At 29.9% G+C, this 18,845-nt stretch overlaps 1 protein-coding gene across 5 annotated transcripts; it reads right to left on the bottom strand.

Annotated features, from left to right (window-relative positions):
• Window positions 1-5,077: 5,077 nt before the first annotated feature.
• On the bottom strand, window positions 5,078-11,542 carry LOC103491255 (magnesium transporter MRS2-I-like). Of its 5 annotated transcripts, none has more exons than XM_008451127.3 (11): window positions 10,877-11,542; window positions 10,721-10,750; window positions 10,152-10,296; window positions 9,876-9,997; window positions 8,777-8,851; window positions 6,797-7,015; window positions 6,658-6,702; window positions 6,479-6,523; window positions 6,307-6,336; window positions 5,546-5,665; window positions 5,078-5,442 (listed from the first exon to the last, which is right to left on the bottom strand). In XM_008451127.3, exons 1-11 carry the CDS (start codon window positions 11,150-11,152, stop codon window positions 5,356-5,358), a joined length of 1,194 nt encoding a protein of 397 aa, XP_008449349.2. In that variant the 5' UTR covers window positions 11,153-11,542; the 3' UTR covers window positions 5,078-5,355. The 5 variants fall into 5 exon arrangements, 2 of the variants coding, with proteins under 2 accessions (XP_008449349.2, XP_016900776.2); XM_017045287.2 differs by having other exon boundaries at window positions 9,876-10,015; window positions 10,877-11,539; XR_007821172.1 differs by having other exon boundaries at window positions 5,361-5,442; window positions 5,546-5,613.
• Between the last annotated feature and the right edge of the window lie 7,303 nt (window positions 11,543-18,845).

Genomic DNA, 18,845 nt, shown 5'->3' with positions numbered 1-18,845 from the left:
TCACTGTTCAATTATATTACAGAGAACTTACTATTTACTACAGCATTTACTATTTGGTATAGTTTTTATCATTTTACGTCCATCATTTTTTTTTATTTTTTGTTATAACGTTTACTATTTTCTTATTAGACTAAAATAGTTTACACACCAATTACATACTATTATAACTTAAACTAAAATAATCTACATTCAAAACTCAAACTATTAGAACCTATGAAACACAGACATTGATACAAATGTGAGATACTGATACAATATGATATGGCGATACGCCAATTTTTAAAAAACTAAAATATTGATATTTTTGTAGATATGTTTTTTCTTTAAAAAGTCTAGGATATAGGTAAATTTGACGTAAAGATACTAAATGTAATTCTCTAAATGATACAAAATACAATACAAACATTGGAATATGATAAAAAAAAATCAAAATTATAAGCACAATAATCAATAGAATGCAATAGAAAAGACAAAGAAGAAGAATATTAGATGAAAAGTATGATGATAAACAAAAAGCTTCCTCGTTAAATTGTTGAAGATTTTAAAACGAGTTACATTTTACAAGACTTTGTAAGATCTCAAATGTAATGATGACAATTAGATAATTTAGGTTTGATATTTTATTTATGTTTGTCCATTTCATTTTAAATAGATTGTTTAGTTTTGAGTTGGAAAATATTAGATGAATTGCTTATCTTTTTCTTTTAAAAAAAGTGTTAGCGTAAAAACAAATACGTCAAACCATGTATCAGAAATGTCTTCGATCTGTGTCAGATATATCACGATAAAAACAGATACACCAAATCGAGTATCAAATACATATCTGAGAAGTATTTTGAAGTATTAGTGTCTAATACGCATATCTAATATGGATTTTTTGCCTCACGTAAAGTATATGTGCTACATAAAATTATAACTTAGAAATAATAATAACTAACTCTTTGCCTCAAACGTTCGTTTAACGATTTTTTTTTTTATATATAAATAGTGAATATGATTCAAATGTACAATTTCAAAAAAACAAAGTAAAATGGTACATTTGACTTCAAAATGGTTGTGTTCTTCTTCAAAGCTAAATCCTAAAATCAAAAACCACCTAGTCACCTATGATTAGTCCAACTACTAGAAGTTAATCAAGAATAGTTAATTTACACTATTAATGTTGTATATGAAAATCATACTTTTGTGGCATTCTTAAAAAAGAAATTCAAGTTTGGTATTTGTAGACATTTATCATAATCTAGATTACAAAAACAGTAGCTACTAAAATGATTATACAAATAAGCAAAAATGACCCTTTATTACCCTTAATCAATATATAAATCAATTCACCAATGTATGATTTTAATTAATATTTTGGGTAATCATTTATTTATGTAATAATTAAGTTTAAATAAAAATAATAATAATTACCCTTCACTCTCTCCTTTAAGATTAAAATCAAAATCAGAGATTCGATATCCTTCTAAGAAAATTGAAATTTTAATTTTGTGTGAAATTCATTCCTAAAACATTCATTTAAGAAAATAAAAACAAAATTATGGAATCCATTACGTATCATATTCAATTTGTTAAAATTTCAAATTTTGAATTAAACGAAAACACTGCTAAAGATAAAAATATAGTAAAATTTTACTTTCTTCTATTAGTGATAAATTGTGATAATATTTGTTTATATGGTTCTATCATAGCCTATCATTATGGAAAGTAAAATTTTACTGTATTTATAGATAAATTAACTTTTTTTACTATTTGAAATGGTAAGAATTTAATAGACACGAAATTGAAAAAAAATAATCAAATAACCCAAATACAGGTTATGGATTGAACATTTTTGTAGGTTCAAAACCAAAATGGCTAGAAACATATGTGATGACTAAATTTAAACGAGTACTTTCTATTTTTAAAAAAGTTAAAAGCTATTTATTATCTTTTCTGGATAACAGAGTTACGAAGATTTTAACTATATATATCTTAATCACTAACACAAACAATACATCAGTTAATCTATTGTTTTTTGTTTTCTTTAAAGATTGGAAGTAATATAAGAGATTTTTGTATGTATGACTCAATACACTAAATACTAACCTTTTGCTCACATCACATACCACTTAGACGACTATGCTCACTTTTTGTCTCTCTCCCCCTCACGATCCTCGTTCTCCTCTTTAAACAAAGGAGGTAGAGCAAATCTTTGTGCTCCTCTCTCAGATCTTCAAACTTACGATAAACTGTTGGAAGACAGCTAAAAACACGAGTGTGACTATTTTTTAGATTGAGTAATGAAAGGTCGACCATAAACATTTGTTGAAACAAGCGAAAAATGATGAAGTAATAAGCATATGTGTGTATGAGAGAAAAATAAGCAAGCACAATCTAAGTAGCATGCAACACAAACAATAATTTGTTTTTAAAATTTAAATCACATATTAATGCATCAAAATGAACTTAATTAACTCAGAGGTAATCGGTATAATCTTCGAATTTCTAATTATTGTATCCACTAAAAAACAACATCCATGCAATCATACAAGGTAAATCAAGTCATCTAAAATCAAATAATAGTAAATAAAAAAAACTCCAAACCTAATAGGATAAAGAAAAAAGAGAAAACATTAAATCATAATATATATATATATATATATATATATATATATATATCTTTAAAAAATGAAACATTGGGTGATCCCATCCGTACATACTACAAAGTGTATGATAATTGGTTTTTTTTTTTTTTTTTTTTTTTTAAAGTCCTTTTTATCCATAAAGAGAGTTGTGGTGGATGGGCCCACCTATCTTCCACGTCATATTCAATTCCATCTTGGAATCTTTATTTCTTCTTATTTTATTTGTTTTATATTTTTGTCCCATTTGATTTTCATTTGTCATATTTATTATTTAGCCCTCCCTATTAACACATACACAATGGTGTAATTACAATCAAATTCCTCAATCCCCCACTATAATTACTTTACTTACTCTTAATTCCTTTTACTTACCATCATGAATTTCTCACATTTACCATTATTATTACTGTTCTATGATCAAATAGTGACCGTAACCTTAAAGGTAACAAATTCATAAATCTCATACTATAATAATAGTATTAATGGTATTGATAACCAAATTTATGAGCATAATCCGATTAATAACTATTCTCTATCAACTGTATTGTGTTTTTTAATTATCGTTTTGGAAATAGACTCCAATTGTCAAATGCGATCCCATTGATCACCTTTCTCTAAAACCTAAACATAAGTAAACAACACCAGTTTAGTCTACCTTCATCCCTACCCACAATATTACTTTCTATGATTTTACCACATCAACCAGCATTAATTCTAAATATAAATCATAAGGACTAAATTTATTTGAATGAAGTGAAACATAATTACAACTTTCTTATAATTACATTTTTTTTGCGTTATTAAAACAGATTTTTTTAAGATAGAAAAAACAAAATATCTACTCTCCATGAAAAAATCACTAAAAGAAAAAAAAAATCTTGTCAGAACTTATGTCTTAAAAACTCGTAATTTGTAATTTAAAATCATATTTTATTCAATAATGTTGTTATTAAGATTTTCTAGTAAAATTAAATATTATAATCTTGAATCCAATAAATTAAAGGTATTGAGACTATCTTGAGTAAACTTGAACTTTGTGTAGAGATATAAATATTGGTTATGTTCGAGTATATAATTTAGAAAATCTATAATATATGATAAAGTTGGACGTCTTATTTTGGGGCACTATAGATGTGATCTGTTTTATAGTTAGTGCAAACGATATGATTTTGAATCGTTCATATAGAGATATGAAAGTAGTGACATCATATGAAAAGAGTTTACATAAGATTGAAACTATGAAATAGTTTCTTTTACGTTATAACACTATTTTCTGTATAAATCTAACTATTTAGTTTGTAGATGACCTAGGTAACTTAATTTTTAATTCTTAGCTAACTATGAACTTTTGTTCACACGAAATTATCATTAAATCTGTATATATAGGTGAGGGCAACTTACCAGCACTGGCCTAATAATCCTCACATTTTAGGGGTAATTATAATTGGGTGGATATAGCATGATACACAAGCTAAAAAGTGAAATTCACTCATACCTATTATAGGGTTAGTAGATAAGTTATTCTCTCAAGGGTTGAATCTAGGTCTTGAACGAAGGGCACCAACCTCTTATTGGCCCGAGATAGATTCAGTTTTATAGGTTAGACCTTAAACCAATTGTTCAATAGTGTATCACTGCGACTTAAGGAACAAGACGTAATTTTAGAGGTAAAACGATAATTTTATCCAACTGAAATTACAAACAACTTGTGTACGATTAACTTACTAATTATTGTTTATATCAAATGGACACAAATATATTTATAGTGAAGGGAGAGCAACTACAAGACTTTAGTAAAATGACTCGTTAGTTAACAAATGTTGATTAGCTTGGTCTAAAAGAGTTTAGCTAGTTAATTTCAAATCTTTGAAGTCCATGATCTATAAGTCCATTAGATTCATTTGTTAGCTCATATGTAAAAAACTTAGAACAATATGATAAAATTCAATCTTAAGTAAAGAGAGATTGACAAATATACTTGATATACTAATCGACTATCAGTTTAGAGATAAAAGCTTTATGTTTAAATATTATTTAAATATAACAAATCTTTGGTAGCAATGAAGATTTTTTTCTTTCTCTTCTCTATTTTCGTGTCTTAGATTTATGAAATTCCTTTCAACAACGAGTGTGTGTCTTAAATTAGATATTGTATTAACTTTGAAAAGCAATATACAAATGCCATTTAGCAATGAAGTTGTGCTAACAATTACTTAGAATCTTTCGCAACACAATAACCATTGAGATCTAGAATTAACGACCATCAACAAAAATTGAGCCTCAAATTTATAAGAGTCCTCGAACATACATATTCATAGAAATTGTAACAGTCATACTCGTTCAAATGTTCAATTTTTATTGTTTGGGGTCCAATTTTCCTTCCATTGGACGCTTATGGTGAAAGGATTAATCAGAATAGGCTTTCATGTAGTAAAGTGTGACACTGAATCTTTTTGCCATTAACTTATTTAAGATTGTGGCATATTCCTTCATTCAAATAATTGTACATGATAAAATACAAAGAGGAAAAACAAATGAACTGTCAAAAAAATAAAAAAAAGAAAAAAAATGTCTAAAAAATCACTTGACTCAAGCACAAGTTACCATTGCCTTCCTAGTAACCTATCACAGTGGTAAAACTTCTTTCATATCCTCCCCCAACAGACATCAATAATCATTTCGAATTCGAGTTCATAATGTCTTTGAAACAATTTGATGAGCATAACGTTCAAGTTCCAACGAGACCTTTGTACCGCGCATATGAGCTTAGTGACACATAAATGGTTGCACAAACTATTCCTGTCACGATGACCACCTAAATTCATGGAAAATAAGAGATAAACAAGGCATCAAACTGTCTAAAAAAGAATTAGAGTTCCTGAAATGATTTTCCATTCAATTTTACCAAAAATACTTACCCATTTGAATACATGTTCATGATCTTCCTTCCAGGTGTATGGTATATTCATTCCAAATATTGCAGTCACTAAAGAATAAATAGACAAACAAACAGTCCCAGAGCTCAAAAAGAGTTCTAGCTGCCACATAGAACATTACATTTCTGAGAAAGAAAAAAAAAAAAAACCATGGCATAGTTCTTGGATGTGATTTTGTTGTGGCCAGAAATCAATCAAGTGAACTGGCACTTTAATAAATAGATGCAAAGTTTTAAGCATAAGCAAACAAAATGTCTTAAATACATTTTTGGTCTCCAGGTTTTGAGTCTAAGTTTTTATTTGATCCCGTAGTTTTAACATGTTACAATTTTAGTCCTTCAAATTTGAGTTTTGTCGCAATTTGGTCCCTAGAGTACGAGATTTACACTTTTAATCTCATTTTTTTCATTAAATACTAATTTATGTCTTTTGTATTAATGTTTATAAATTAATTTTTTAGAACTATAATTAATTAAGTTGCACAATTTTTTCATCACTATTAAAATTAATTTGAAAATTTCACTTCATAATTATTTTTAAATTAATTAATGTACAATAACTGGCGCTAAAGACTAGAGTGAGTGTTTGTAAAAATTGGGCTTAAAAGAGTAAATCCCAAAACCTAGGGGCCAAATCGAAACAAAATACGTTGAAATCATCAAGGACCGGAAGTGCAACCTTCTAAAACCAAAGAAATTTTACCAAAAGAAAAAAGGGTTTCATTTCGGTTTTAGAAAGAGCACCTGAATGAGTTGATTCCTGTGATTGTCAAGCTGCAACAGATGAGAAAAGCATTTGATACGGAAACAAAAGTACATAGTGGTACATCGCTTAGAAGATGGAGTAAAAGTTACAAAAAAATAATTTTAATGGCATGAGAGAACTTTAAATAGTCAACCATGTTGTATGATTTACCTGAATATTGATGTAATCCTCTGTGTCATCAATATACTCCCGCAACTGGTGAGGGAAGATGATGATTTCAAAATATATGATAAAAGAAATCCCACATAATCAGAAAGTTTCATATACGAAATATCAGATAAGAACAGAAAGCACTTATAACAGACACACTTTTGAAGTTTGGTTCATACCGTGATTAGTTTGTTTAATGTACCTTCAATTTGCATAAAGTAAGCCTGCAGGATATTCAGAATAAAGATCAACTAGATCTTGATTTACTTGAACCACTATACAAAAAGACTATCATGTTCTTGAAGACATTGATTGTACCTCGAGTAGCATTTCAAGTTCCTCAACATCATTCTCTCCTCGAATAGTAATCGCACTCACTCTACTTGTTCTAGAGATCTTTGAATAGTCCTTAGGAGAAGCAAGAAACCAGGTTGGAGTCCCTGAGCCACTTTCAGGGGTGCCAGCTACTTTACGTGACAAGTAAAGTTCTGCCATGTCGTCATCGTCATCCAGGAGTTGTTCAAGTTCATCCCTAACCTGGAATGAGAATGATATAATATCTAAGACAACAAAATTGGATGAGAAAAAAGCATAAGTTGGCTACTATTAGTTATCTTTACATATCCTTTTCTTTTGACAAGAAAATAGGTGAGGGATCAACACACCCAAGCCAAAGAATTGAACCTGCCAATAAGTTTTGGGGCGAGTGTGCAGTTTTCGAGGGAATTAGTTGGCTCATATTTATGTCAAGAATGATCCAAAAGTAGCTTAAGAAAGTAGCAACGGGAACATACTAGAATTAAAAGTAAAAAAATGTGGCAGTCCAATATTATCAGCAAGGAGAAAGTCCAATATAGGTTGCTGAAAGAGTAAAATTGAATCAATACAGCCTATTAGATAGCAGGGGATTGTAGACCAACAGTGCAATTTGTTGGTTTTTCGATATAAGGAATTAAAGAAGTTTGAAGTTGCAAAGGTGAAGCAAAGTATATTTTCCTAGTGCTATTGAGAGAAATGGAAGACATATTACAATCAAAATACAACACAATTTATAGCTTAAGAAAGCTATCTAATTAGCTCCACCTAACACACTAAATAATATTTCACCAACATCCCCCTACATAATGTTAACACTAATAATCTACCAACAATAATGACACAAAAGCCTACTAACACCATCGTTAACATATATTACTCCACCATAATATTGAGATAAGAGTGATAAATGGGGACATGTTGGTCCTAAAGCATTTTCTCAACAATCCTTGCTTTAGGAGCAAACAAAAACCAAGTCTCATTTTCTCGGTGTCACAAAATTTGTCATGCATTGGAGTTGCTCTATAAACGTACTACCGTAGTCGGCTAGCCTTTGTGGAGTTCTGAGAGGTGTAGTGTAAGACATTTTGTCAAACCTCAAATTGGGCGTTTCTTGAACTGTTTTACTTCTTGGTGAATTTGTCACCTCTGGGTTCAAAATGGGTTCATTAAGGGAATGCGTCTTGCATGGCTTAGAATTGAAAGATTCTTTGTTGGAGTTGGGCTTTTGTATTGGTTTTTCCTTCTTGTTAGGTGGTGGTTCAAATGGGTAAACTTCAGGATTAAAATGTTGGACTTATCAATTTTATCCTTCTTCCCTACAATTGCAGGGCTCAACTTCTCATTCTTCCCATTTTTTACATAATGAGCTTCTTTAATCCCAGACCCACAAATCATTAAACACACTTTTTTACCATCTTCTTGTTCTTTGAAACCTCTAACTTATTCCCCGTAGAACTCACTTTCAATTGCATTCTATTTTCCATCATTTCTGTTTTTTGGAGCTTTGATCCCATCATGAAACTTGAGCATGTTTGTATTGATTTTTTAAGTGTTTATAAATACTTTTTTGTACTTAGAAACACTTAAAACTTGAGCATGTTGGTGGTCCTAAAGCACTCTCAACACAATTGAAGATCCAGAACATGGAACAATAGATAATAAAAAGAAACGTTTAATAAAAAAAACTTATCATACTTTATGAATTATCATCCAGAAAATTTAGGACAGCGATCTGGTATTTTTGCTGTCTTATGTCTTCTTTTGAGTATTTTATTCCTTTGGATTTAGAGCATTGGTCTCTTTTTATTAAATCAATGAAAAAAAATCATCCACAAGCAATGCAACTTCTCTTTGCTATTAACTCATATCTCCTTAAGTTGCAATGTTTTGTTATGAAAGGGCATAATAGTTGAAGACCAAAGAGCAGGGAAAGCAACGTAGGGCTAAGCCTCATTCTATAGATGACAGAAAATTAACTACCTTTTGCACCCGATTTGTCAACCTTGTCATTGCACTCTTCAGTTTGCGCACTCGGTCCAAGTTACGACTGCTAATCTGCATACAAATGCCAAATTTAATGATTCAGAAGAAAGGGAGATTAGTGGCCAAACAGGTAAAGACATTAAAATGGTTACGGTTGGAAATACGACCCAATTAAAGTTCCACATCAGTTAGATAAGCGCATGATCATGAGTATATAAGTGAGAACAACTATCTCAATTGATATGAAGTATTTTGTAGTGAAAAAAAAAAAAAAAAAAGCCATGATGGTATATGCCCATCCATTATAGAGATATTTGGAGGGCACGTTGTCCTAACATTCGTTTTAAAGATAATCAAATAATCCATTTTATTATACAGCTTTATCAATAAAAGAGCATTATTCGCAAACCAATTATTCAACCATAGGCCATAAGCATATATGTAGCTTTTTTAAGAACATAATGATATACGCATTATGCAGTACTATTTTGAAAGTTTGCATTGAATTTTGATTAATTGAATCACATGTCCCTCTTCCGATGTCCCATCCATAATTATAAAACTAAAATAGAATCTCCAAATGAAAGACAACAAATCATATAATACTATTATATGCTTTACCATGTCTGCTTTCTAGTAAAGAAATCAACCTTCGTTCAGTCTTTGATATTCACAATTCAAGTGATTACTAGAGAAAAATAGGATGGTAAGAACGATTATACATAAAAGCCTCTCCAAGATAATTATCTTGATGAAAAGGTTCTGTTTCTTTTAAGGAAATCAATCTAACTGAAACATGAAAATATATTATCTGGATATTTGTTCATCAAATCCACCAATAAACTGAATGCTTCCAGTTAATCATCAAGGCTAGAGAACTTGAGATGAATCAGGAATTTAGAAAAACAACCAAACAAACAAAGAAAATCAAGGAAAAAAACTCCAATGCTTTTTTGAAAGTAATAAAAAGAAAGAAGGCAGTATAATGTGTATTATAGATCGTATAGTCTTACCTCTGTTTCATTGATATAACTTAAGTTTAAGCAGTAAAAAATTTCGGATATCCACTGAAGGAGCAGAATTAAACAAGCTTCACCTTGGAGGTCAGCTCATCTAAAGCAGGATAAGTATCAGTCTCTAATTCTCTTGTGCGTGCATCAAGAAAACTACAAATTGCTTCGAGTGCGACCTCTAAAGCACGGAATTCAAATGGAAATTCTGCATTGAATGACGAAACTTAAAAGCCAAAAAAGGAATATCAAACTACTATATTGAAGAGGCACAAAATTTTCAAGCAACAATACTTATCTTTCCAAACATGGCATCAGAATACAAAAAGACAACCCATTAGACAAAATTCACCAAGATATACCGTTTTCAGCCAACTCATTTTGGGTGGTAGATGGCTCTTCTTCTTCCCCTTGTCCTTGGTATAGGGAATTTGTAGAAGGCAACCGTCTCTGCAGTTCTTCGACAATTGGAACTACATTTTCATCCGTTGGATCTCTAAGCAACACCTAAACCCAAAAAAAAAAAAAAGCAATAATAATAAAAATCAATCTTCCACAAAATATAAAGAAAAATAGTAAGAAAAAAGATGATCAGTGTGAAAATTGGACCTAGAAGAAGAGTTTGAATTCTTAATATCTTATTCTAGTTCTCTCTAACATTTCGGTTTGTCAAACGTATAACTTTTTGTCAATATGATACATCCCTTTGAACAGTCCAGACACATAAATACTTCCATTAATGTATATAGTCAACTCGAGCCCATTAAGCAGTACTAAAACCCCCAAAAAGGGATTTTAATTTTTGTTTTTCTTTTAAAGAAAATACCCATCATAAGATAAACAGAGTAAAACAAAAATTAGGCTAAAATATACCAAACAAAGCAACAAATTAAAGAGAATCTTAATTATTGTAAGATAAACAAAGGATTACCTCGTCTGCAGTGATAATAGATTTGATATGCTGGACCAAATCCCAAAGCAAGACCCAAAAAACAAAATCAGTAAAGAATAAAACAAACAAATTCAAAATTAGATAAACATGATTTAATTAATCAGAAGAACCAAATCTATAGTAACTTCACTTTACCTCCAAATTGAGAACAATTACTCTTTCTCTACCCAAGATAGTGGAAGGATACGACAACAAAGGATCAAGAAGCCGAAGATCTCTGGCATTAATCTGAGCTCTTTCCATAATGGCATACTTATCCACATCCAAAATCGTACTCCTTCCGTCACGGTCCAACGAAACCCAGCTTCTGGAAACCGCAGTAGTCTTCTTCTTCGTCGTGCTCTGCTTCTTCTTCTTCTTCACCGAACTCACCTGAGATTCCACAGGGATTACAAACCCATCTCCACCCATCTCTGAAGCTATGATTTCAATCCCAACCCACAAACATTATTGCTCTTCTTCTTCTTCAACCAATGCTTACATAACACAAATGGAAGAAGAAACTGGAAATCTGTGGTGGTTTTGGGGATAGATTGATTCAATTTCAATTGGGAGTTTGGTGGGTTCAGTTATGAAAAAAGTAAAAAAATGAAATTTTTGTATTGGGGAAATGGGATTTTGTTGCTTGCATGGGCTTCAGTGGAGAGTGGAGAGTGGGGGCAAGATGTTTTTGAACCGGAAATTACTATTATGGTCTTTTATCCCACCCGCGTGCCTTTTGTTTCGGTGATCGACATTATGCGATATTCATGGGTGAGAGGAGAGGGAAGGGAAGAGATCTTATCGTTACTCCTTTAAACATCTTCCGACATGTCGTTTCCAATTATATATCTTTGTAGTGTCATGATTTTCATGCTAATAAAATACTAATGTCTTGTCTTTTTACCACGTTGTGTTTTTCTATTTTTAAATATATAAAAGTCTTAATAATAAGACATTTTTTTAAAAAGAAAAATAGCAAAACTATTTATCAAATATTCAATCTTTTTACTATTCACGACAAGTTTTCTTATATAATTTATATAAGATACTATTCATTAGATTTATTCTAAAATTTAATAAGCATTAATGATAAATGTTTTTTTTTTTATGCATTCAAATTAATTTATTATTTAAATTTTATTTCATTTAAAAAATTAAGCATAAACATTATAGTTAAGAGATGCTTAAACTTTAGTCATGAAAAATTATATAGATGTTTTCAATGAAGAGTGTAACTCTTCCATTACAATGGAGTTATATTTCTATTTAAAATTAAGTGGAAATAATGAAATTATTTAAACTAAACCTTTCAATAAATTAAATATAGTTTTATAACATCCTTGGTTTAGGATCACTTTATTTATTAACGTTAATTTGATGATGATAATTAATGTAAATAAAAACTTTAAATGTAATAAAACATCAAACTATTTAAAGCTCGTGTAAGAAAGCTAGTAAAGTTAGTCATTTTTTTAATATTTCAGGTTTGTCCTTCCATCTCTTTTCTCTTCCTTGCGATTTCTTTCATCCTTTTCCTCTTGCAATTTCTTTCATGTCTTTTTTTTTTTTTCCTGTTACGATTTCTTTCCATCGTCTTTCTTTTTTCTCTCTTTTTTTATTGCGATTTCTTTCCATCGTATTTTTTCTTTTCCTCTTCTTTTTTCTGTTGTGATTTCTTTCCATCGATTTTTTAATTCTTTTTTATTGTTTAATCTTTCCATCGTAAGTGATTTCTTTATATCGTCTTTTTTTTTCACATCTTTTAAATTTGAGTAACCAAATCTAAACGACTATATAAAAAAATAGCAAAATCTAAAAGATTGTGTATAAATTTTTTTGAAAAAAATCATTTAAACCGGAGTAGTCAAATGTAAACGATCGTATAAAAAAAGTAAACAATTGTGTAAAAAAAAAAAAAAGATCGTGTATAAAGAATCTTGAAAAAATTTATTTAAATTGGAGTAGCCAAATATAAACGATTGTGTAAAAAAAGTAAACGATCATGTAAAAAACTAAAAAATTGTGTATAAAGAATCTTTAAAAAAATCATTTAGATTGCAGTAGCCAAATGTAAACAATAATATATAAAAAAAAAGTAAAACGTGTATAAAAAAATAAAAGATCGTGTATAAAAAATCTTGAAAAAAATCATTTAGATTGGAGTAGCCAAATGTAAACGATCATGTAATAAAAGTAAACGATTGTGTAAAAAAAATAAATTATCGATTGTGTACCAAATTTTGAAAAAAAAAATCGTTTAGATTTGGGACCCCAAATTATCAAATCTAAACAATTGTGTAACCAAATTTAAACATAACTAAATTATACGATTGTGTAACAAAATTAAACGATAGAATTAAAAAGATAAATTGTAGCCATATCTAAATTTTTGATATTTTACACGGTGAGCCTCTAGGCTTTTTCCGTTTTTGAAATTGTTCTATAGATGTAAATACTTTGTCACTTTGTTATATTTTTTACTGGACTTTTTTCGTTTTTGAAATTGTTCTATAGATGTAAATACTCTGTTACTTTGTTATATTTTTTAAAAGACCCCTAACGTAAATGGCTATAAGGAAAACCTCAAATCAAATACATATTTTCTTTTGTGTAATTCCATTGTAATTGTAGTTACAATGATAGAAGAAAGTAGTTAAATTAACATTCTCTTATTAAAAGTAATTGATGTAATTTTAAATGAATAGCAAGTAGAGTTTAATTTGCGTTATTTTCTCTAATTTAGTTCTTGCGTGAAATAAAATAAGAAACTCAATATCTTTTTTTTTTTTTTTTTTTATGTTTTTTAGCGAGGATGAACATCTTTATATTATTAGGTGACGTTATGTATCTTCTTGATAAATTAAAAGTTTCATCAACATTGTAAAATGATTCTTTCTTATTGGATGACATAGATAATGGTGATGTTAGACGGTAAGTATAGTTGTAAAACTTTACAAACAGTAGAGCTTTTATCTAACTAATATGTAACCAATTTGATATGCATAGAGAAGAATATGAAGTGAAAGAATAAAAGTTAAAAATATAAAAAATAAAAAGAGTACAACATTAGAGAAATATTTGGTAAAACTATTGTTAAAAGATGATGGAGCAAACTAATTTTAGTATTCTAAAACTTGTGAGACTATTATAAATTAGAATTGAATGAAAAATCATTTAAGTAATAGAAAAAATATTTTGATATTTTTTTTTATTAAAAAGATAAATTAAATAATTATTTATTATAAACCATATAAGAAGGGATGGTGAGTTTTCTTTCAATCTTTTTTTCTAAATGACCAACGAATACATGTAGATTGACATTAATACACGTAGAGTAATGTGGTAAATTTAGAATTTCTTAAGATACAAAGAAGTTTAAGGTTGATTCTTCTTCTTAATCCTTTTTAAGGTAATAAGGTAGGATAAAGATAAGATTAAGATAAGATGTAATAATATTGGTTAGTTTACATCATATTATCGTTGCATTAAAGTTTGATCCAATATTCAAGCTTTTTAATGGTATTTTCATTTTCATAATTTTAGAGATTTGACTAAAACTAAATTGAATTGACATTTCTTTTATGTAATAAAAGTTTATAAATATGTCTAATCTTTTTAGAAAGTGTAAATTTCTATTTATTCATTTAGTTCTTTTAGAAATATGCATTGACATTAGCCTTCTATATATATTTTCATTTAACTTTTTTTCATAAAATTGAAGTTTTAGCAAAATACATGTCGAAAAAATATAAATTTCTTTCTCAAGTCAACTGACACATTGAAAAGGTGAAAATCAACGACATATAATTTGCATTTTGATTCTAAATTCATCATTTTCAAGATTCACTCGTAACATGTTCATAAATCTTGAAAAGAAGACATTTGTTGGCTGAGAAATTTTGGTCAATCACAAATTCACACGTCATTAATTTGAATTAATGATTGACAAATATAAGGTTAACTAGGTTGTCCATTCAAATTGTGTCACGTAGGGATTGCGCATGAAACTAGGTGAACTCAGATTTATTAAAATAAATTGGTCAAACTCAAATAAAATTTATTTAAAAATAGATCGATCGACAAATATGAGGTTAACATGTGCACGACAGTAGCCCAACACAAAACAAAGGAAATAATTGAAGATACGTTTTGTTTCAAAATGGCCCGGTTCGTTTCAAATTTAAAATCAAAATCAAAACCAAATAGTTTAAACGGAACTGACTCAATTTGATTTTAAATATTAATAATAAAATGATATTTAAATTAATTCATTATACCTTCCATTCTGCTTTCTTTTTTTTTTTCTCGTTTACTTAATCAAACTTGTAATTATTGGTTAATATGTTGGTTTTAAACGAAGATTTCAAATTGCAATAAAAATAGGTGTTTGAGACAATTTAAAAGTTTTGTGAACGAAAGGTCCTGAATTATAAAACAACTAAACAAGACTTCAAAAGGAGAGATATGAGATGGACTCAGAAGAACACATTCTTTGGTCTTTGAAAAAATTGAATACTTCAAATCGCAAAAATATGTGAATCTAATACATAATTGCACGAGTCATATACACTATAAGGATGCAAAGGTTGAAAACCCAATATCATCTGTTTATGTTTGGGTGCACTCGATGGAAAGAACTTCAAATCTTAGATAATTACTATATGGTACTTATCAATTAGACATGCTTCCAATAATCCTCCAACAACTCACTGCAGTTATGAGCTTATGGTTCTGGTAGCTCTCAAACACGTCACTTCACTAATGTGTACTTTTTTGACTTGATTTTTCAAAATAAGTTAAAAGTTCATGAATTTTACCCTACAAAAGAATCAACATATAATCCTTCTCTATTGTTATAAGGGTAGCTCAATATTCAACTATTATTGTTACTCTTTGGTTGACTTATTTTAGTAAAAGCAATATTTGCGCGTCATGTTGGACAACATGTTAAAGACATTGGTAATAGTATTATTGGGAGGGTTAGGCAACATCTTTAGTAAAAATATTCTTTCTATATATGAAAGATTATTTTGCAAATGTCGTGGATTTCTTTCTCTAGTCGCCTCTACTTGTCTTTTTCTCATGTAAAGAATATTTATTCTCTCATAAATTAATATTTTCATAGCTAACCATATTTATATTATGTTCTCATTTACTTTTAGGGTTAAGCCACCTTATGAGAATAAAGTATGTGTACATTGAATTTTTTGGGTTTAGGATTTAGCCTTAACCTTCATGTGTTGTTATTGAGTATATTTTTGTGTGTCATACCCCACCTCGGAGTGCCTCCTCGCTAGGCTCGAGATCTAGTGTGAAGCCAATCGATATCGCTCCCCTCCTGAACGACATCAGCTGACCCTTCAACTTCTAACCTTTAACTAAAAAAGCAAGCGAAAGCTAGAGACACAAAACTTAAATGCAACTCAAGGCAAACTCCTTTCAAATAACAAACAAACTTTAAATAAGTTTTACGCAGACATTTAACAAAAAATATAAAGACTGCTCACAAATCCTTTTAAGAAAGCACAACACTATATTGAACAACTCCTTCTAACAACTAAGATTACAAAGAAACATACTTTAACTCCAACCCTTCAACAACTAGAATCAAATTAGCCTGGCAGCAATAAGTCTAGCATCCCGAGGAGCACAACCTGTACTTGAAAAGTGGAAAACATTTTGAAGAGTGTGAGCTAAACGAGCCCCACGAGTGATTGATTTTCGCAAACATTTCATAAATCTTTTTAATTAAAGACAATAACTTAATTAATTCATAAATCCTTTTAAGACAATAACGTAAACAATAACATGAAACATTTAATAACAGTAAACCAAATCCTTTCTTTTCTTAAAGCATAAATAATAGCACCAACACTTTAAATTTGATGAGCATTTAAGTAACAGTAAGTCAAATCCTTGTTTTTCCTTTTCGAAACCCAAGTATCTACTCTTGCGAGGTGGTAGAGTTTATTCAATACCAGCTCGATATTTCAGAGATGGGCATCCCCAATTCATGTTCCTATGAGGTAGCTTATTCTTTTTCAAAGCTACCTTGTTAAAATTCTAAAGGTTAAATGGTTTATTTTGATATTGTTTGTAGATTGATTGGAGTCATATCGGATTAAAAGTTAAGCGATTGTGTAGATAGCTAGGCGATCGTTGAAGGTTGAAGACTGAGAAGACATTTAAGATTTCTTATTGAAATCTTGTATTAGGATCTTTTTTCATGTATTGTTGTAGAATGTATATATAAACACAATATTCAATTTTCATTTTGTGTATGCAAATGTAAAAGACAAATATTAAAGTTTCTAAAATAATATTAATTTTATTGATTTGCTGGTGTAAGAAAAAAATATTTATCTACATGGACACAATGTCGGTTTTAAACTGACATTATTGGGAATCATAATGTCGGTTATAAACCAACATTGTTGGCTTCTTTAATGTCGGTTTTAAACCGACATCAAAAGCCAACTGACATTAAAGGGCTTCAATAACACTATCAAAGATGTCGGTTGAAAACTGACATTAAAGGCCTTTAATGTTGATTTAAACCGACATTAAAGCTCAACCGACATTAAAGGCCTTTAATAACACTAGCAAAGATGTTGGTTGCCAACTGATTAAAGGTCTTTAATGTCGGTTTTGAACTGACATTAAAGGCCAAATTTCTTCTAGTGTAAGCGTCCTTAGCTCGGTTCTAACGAGGTAGGCATCTCTAGCTCGATTCTGAAGATAAATGTCTTTACCTCTCCTTGGCGCCCCTTATCCTACCCTATTAAGGGATGATTTGAGATATCTTGGTTTCGAGAAAACATTTATAAATCACATGCTTCAAAACATTTAAGAATCCTTTCTCTTAAGCAAAGCTGAGAATCCCTTCTACCTGAGCTTCCAATCTCGGCTAAACATGGTCACGAGATTGTCCATGATCTTTCAGTTTGGAACCTTTTCTTTTACATCTAGCCACAGCCTTGAGAGCGTCAAGATTTCACTGCTGCCTTTACTTTGCCTCTTTTCTCGACCGAACAGAATCGAGTTCTGAAGCCTCTATCCTGGGATTCATTTTTCAAGATACTTACTTTGGTTAACAACCAACTTCTTCCTTAGTTTTTTTTTCCTATCAACTCAACACACAACTTCAACCTCAACACTTAACTCGAACCAAATCTTTTAAAGTTTCTCTTTCATTTACCAAAACTTAACAAGTCTTAAAGGTCATAGAAAATTCGGGGTTTCATATTGTGTTCCTCATTGAGGTTGTTTTTCGAGTAGTCAATATTGTAATTTAGAGATTGTTCTCTTTCGAGATAGTATTTAGGGAGAACCTAATTAAATTTGTTGAATGTGAGGGGATCTCACTCTTAAGGGAAGCTTAAGCATATTGTAATGAGGGGATCTCATACAAAGTTTGAAAAAACATATTGTGAAAGCAGGGAAGCTCAAATTTAGGAGGAGCCTAAGTTGAAGTGTTGAAAAGCAAGTTATATGGGAGTCATTGTAGAGGGAGTCTATCAGATAAGTACTTTCATCCTAATTGCTAAGCTCTTTATATAGCAAAATCTCATTCCATTGGGCACACTTTCCTCCAGACATAAGTGATTTTGCATCGAATTGGATTATCAATTTTTGTATTATTATTTTTTTGCTTGCTTCTGTTAAGTCTCTTCTATTGGATATGTTGTCAGTGACATTATTGTGCTTAGCTTGACATTGTGTCTTTGTTTGATCCACCCACTTTTCGTATTACATATATATTTTTTAAAATTTCTAGCTAGCCTTATTTATGTATTTCTAATTAAAAGTTGAGAAGAGATTTTTTTAGCTCAATCCTTACAAAAATGAAAAGTCAAAACATTAACTCTTAAGATAGTTATTGGTATATTGGGAAGATGTATGGTAGGAAGACTTTCAAGTATTAGCTTCCCATATATATTCTTTTGATGTATATATATACATAGGCCAGAGGTATTCAGCTATAAGAAAATGCTGACTTTGATTTAAGACTTTGACTATACTATATATGTATGGAGGAAAATGATGCATAGTGATTTAAAATTGAGTGGACAATAATTGAATTGATGGACATTCTCTCAATGGTCCCATTAACATTATATTA

Source organism: Cucumis melo, chromosome 5 (genome assembly GCF_025177605.1).
Source record: "Cucumis melo cultivar AY chromosome 5, USDA_Cmelo_AY_1.0, whole genome shotgun sequence".
Taxonomy (NCBI): Eukaryota; Viridiplantae; Streptophyta; class Magnoliopsida; order Cucurbitales; family Cucurbitaceae; genus Cucumis; species Cucumis melo.
Note: the sequence above shows the minus strand (reverse complement) of the source record. Positions and strands in the feature narration are given on the sequence as shown.

Coding starts and splice junctions, on each gene's coding strand:
- LOC103491255 (XM_017045287.2), bottom strand. CDS start 11,152: ATGGGTGGAGATGGGTTTGTAATCCCTGTGGAATCTCAGGTGAGTTCG. Junction 10,751..10,876: donor TAATTGTTCTCAATTTGGAG/GTAAAGTGAAGT, acceptor GATTTGGTCCAG/CATATCAAATCTATTATCAC. Junction 10,297..10,720: donor CTATTATCACTGCAGACGAG/GTAATCCTTTGT, acceptor TTTTGGGTTTAG/GTGTTGCTTAGAGATCCAAC.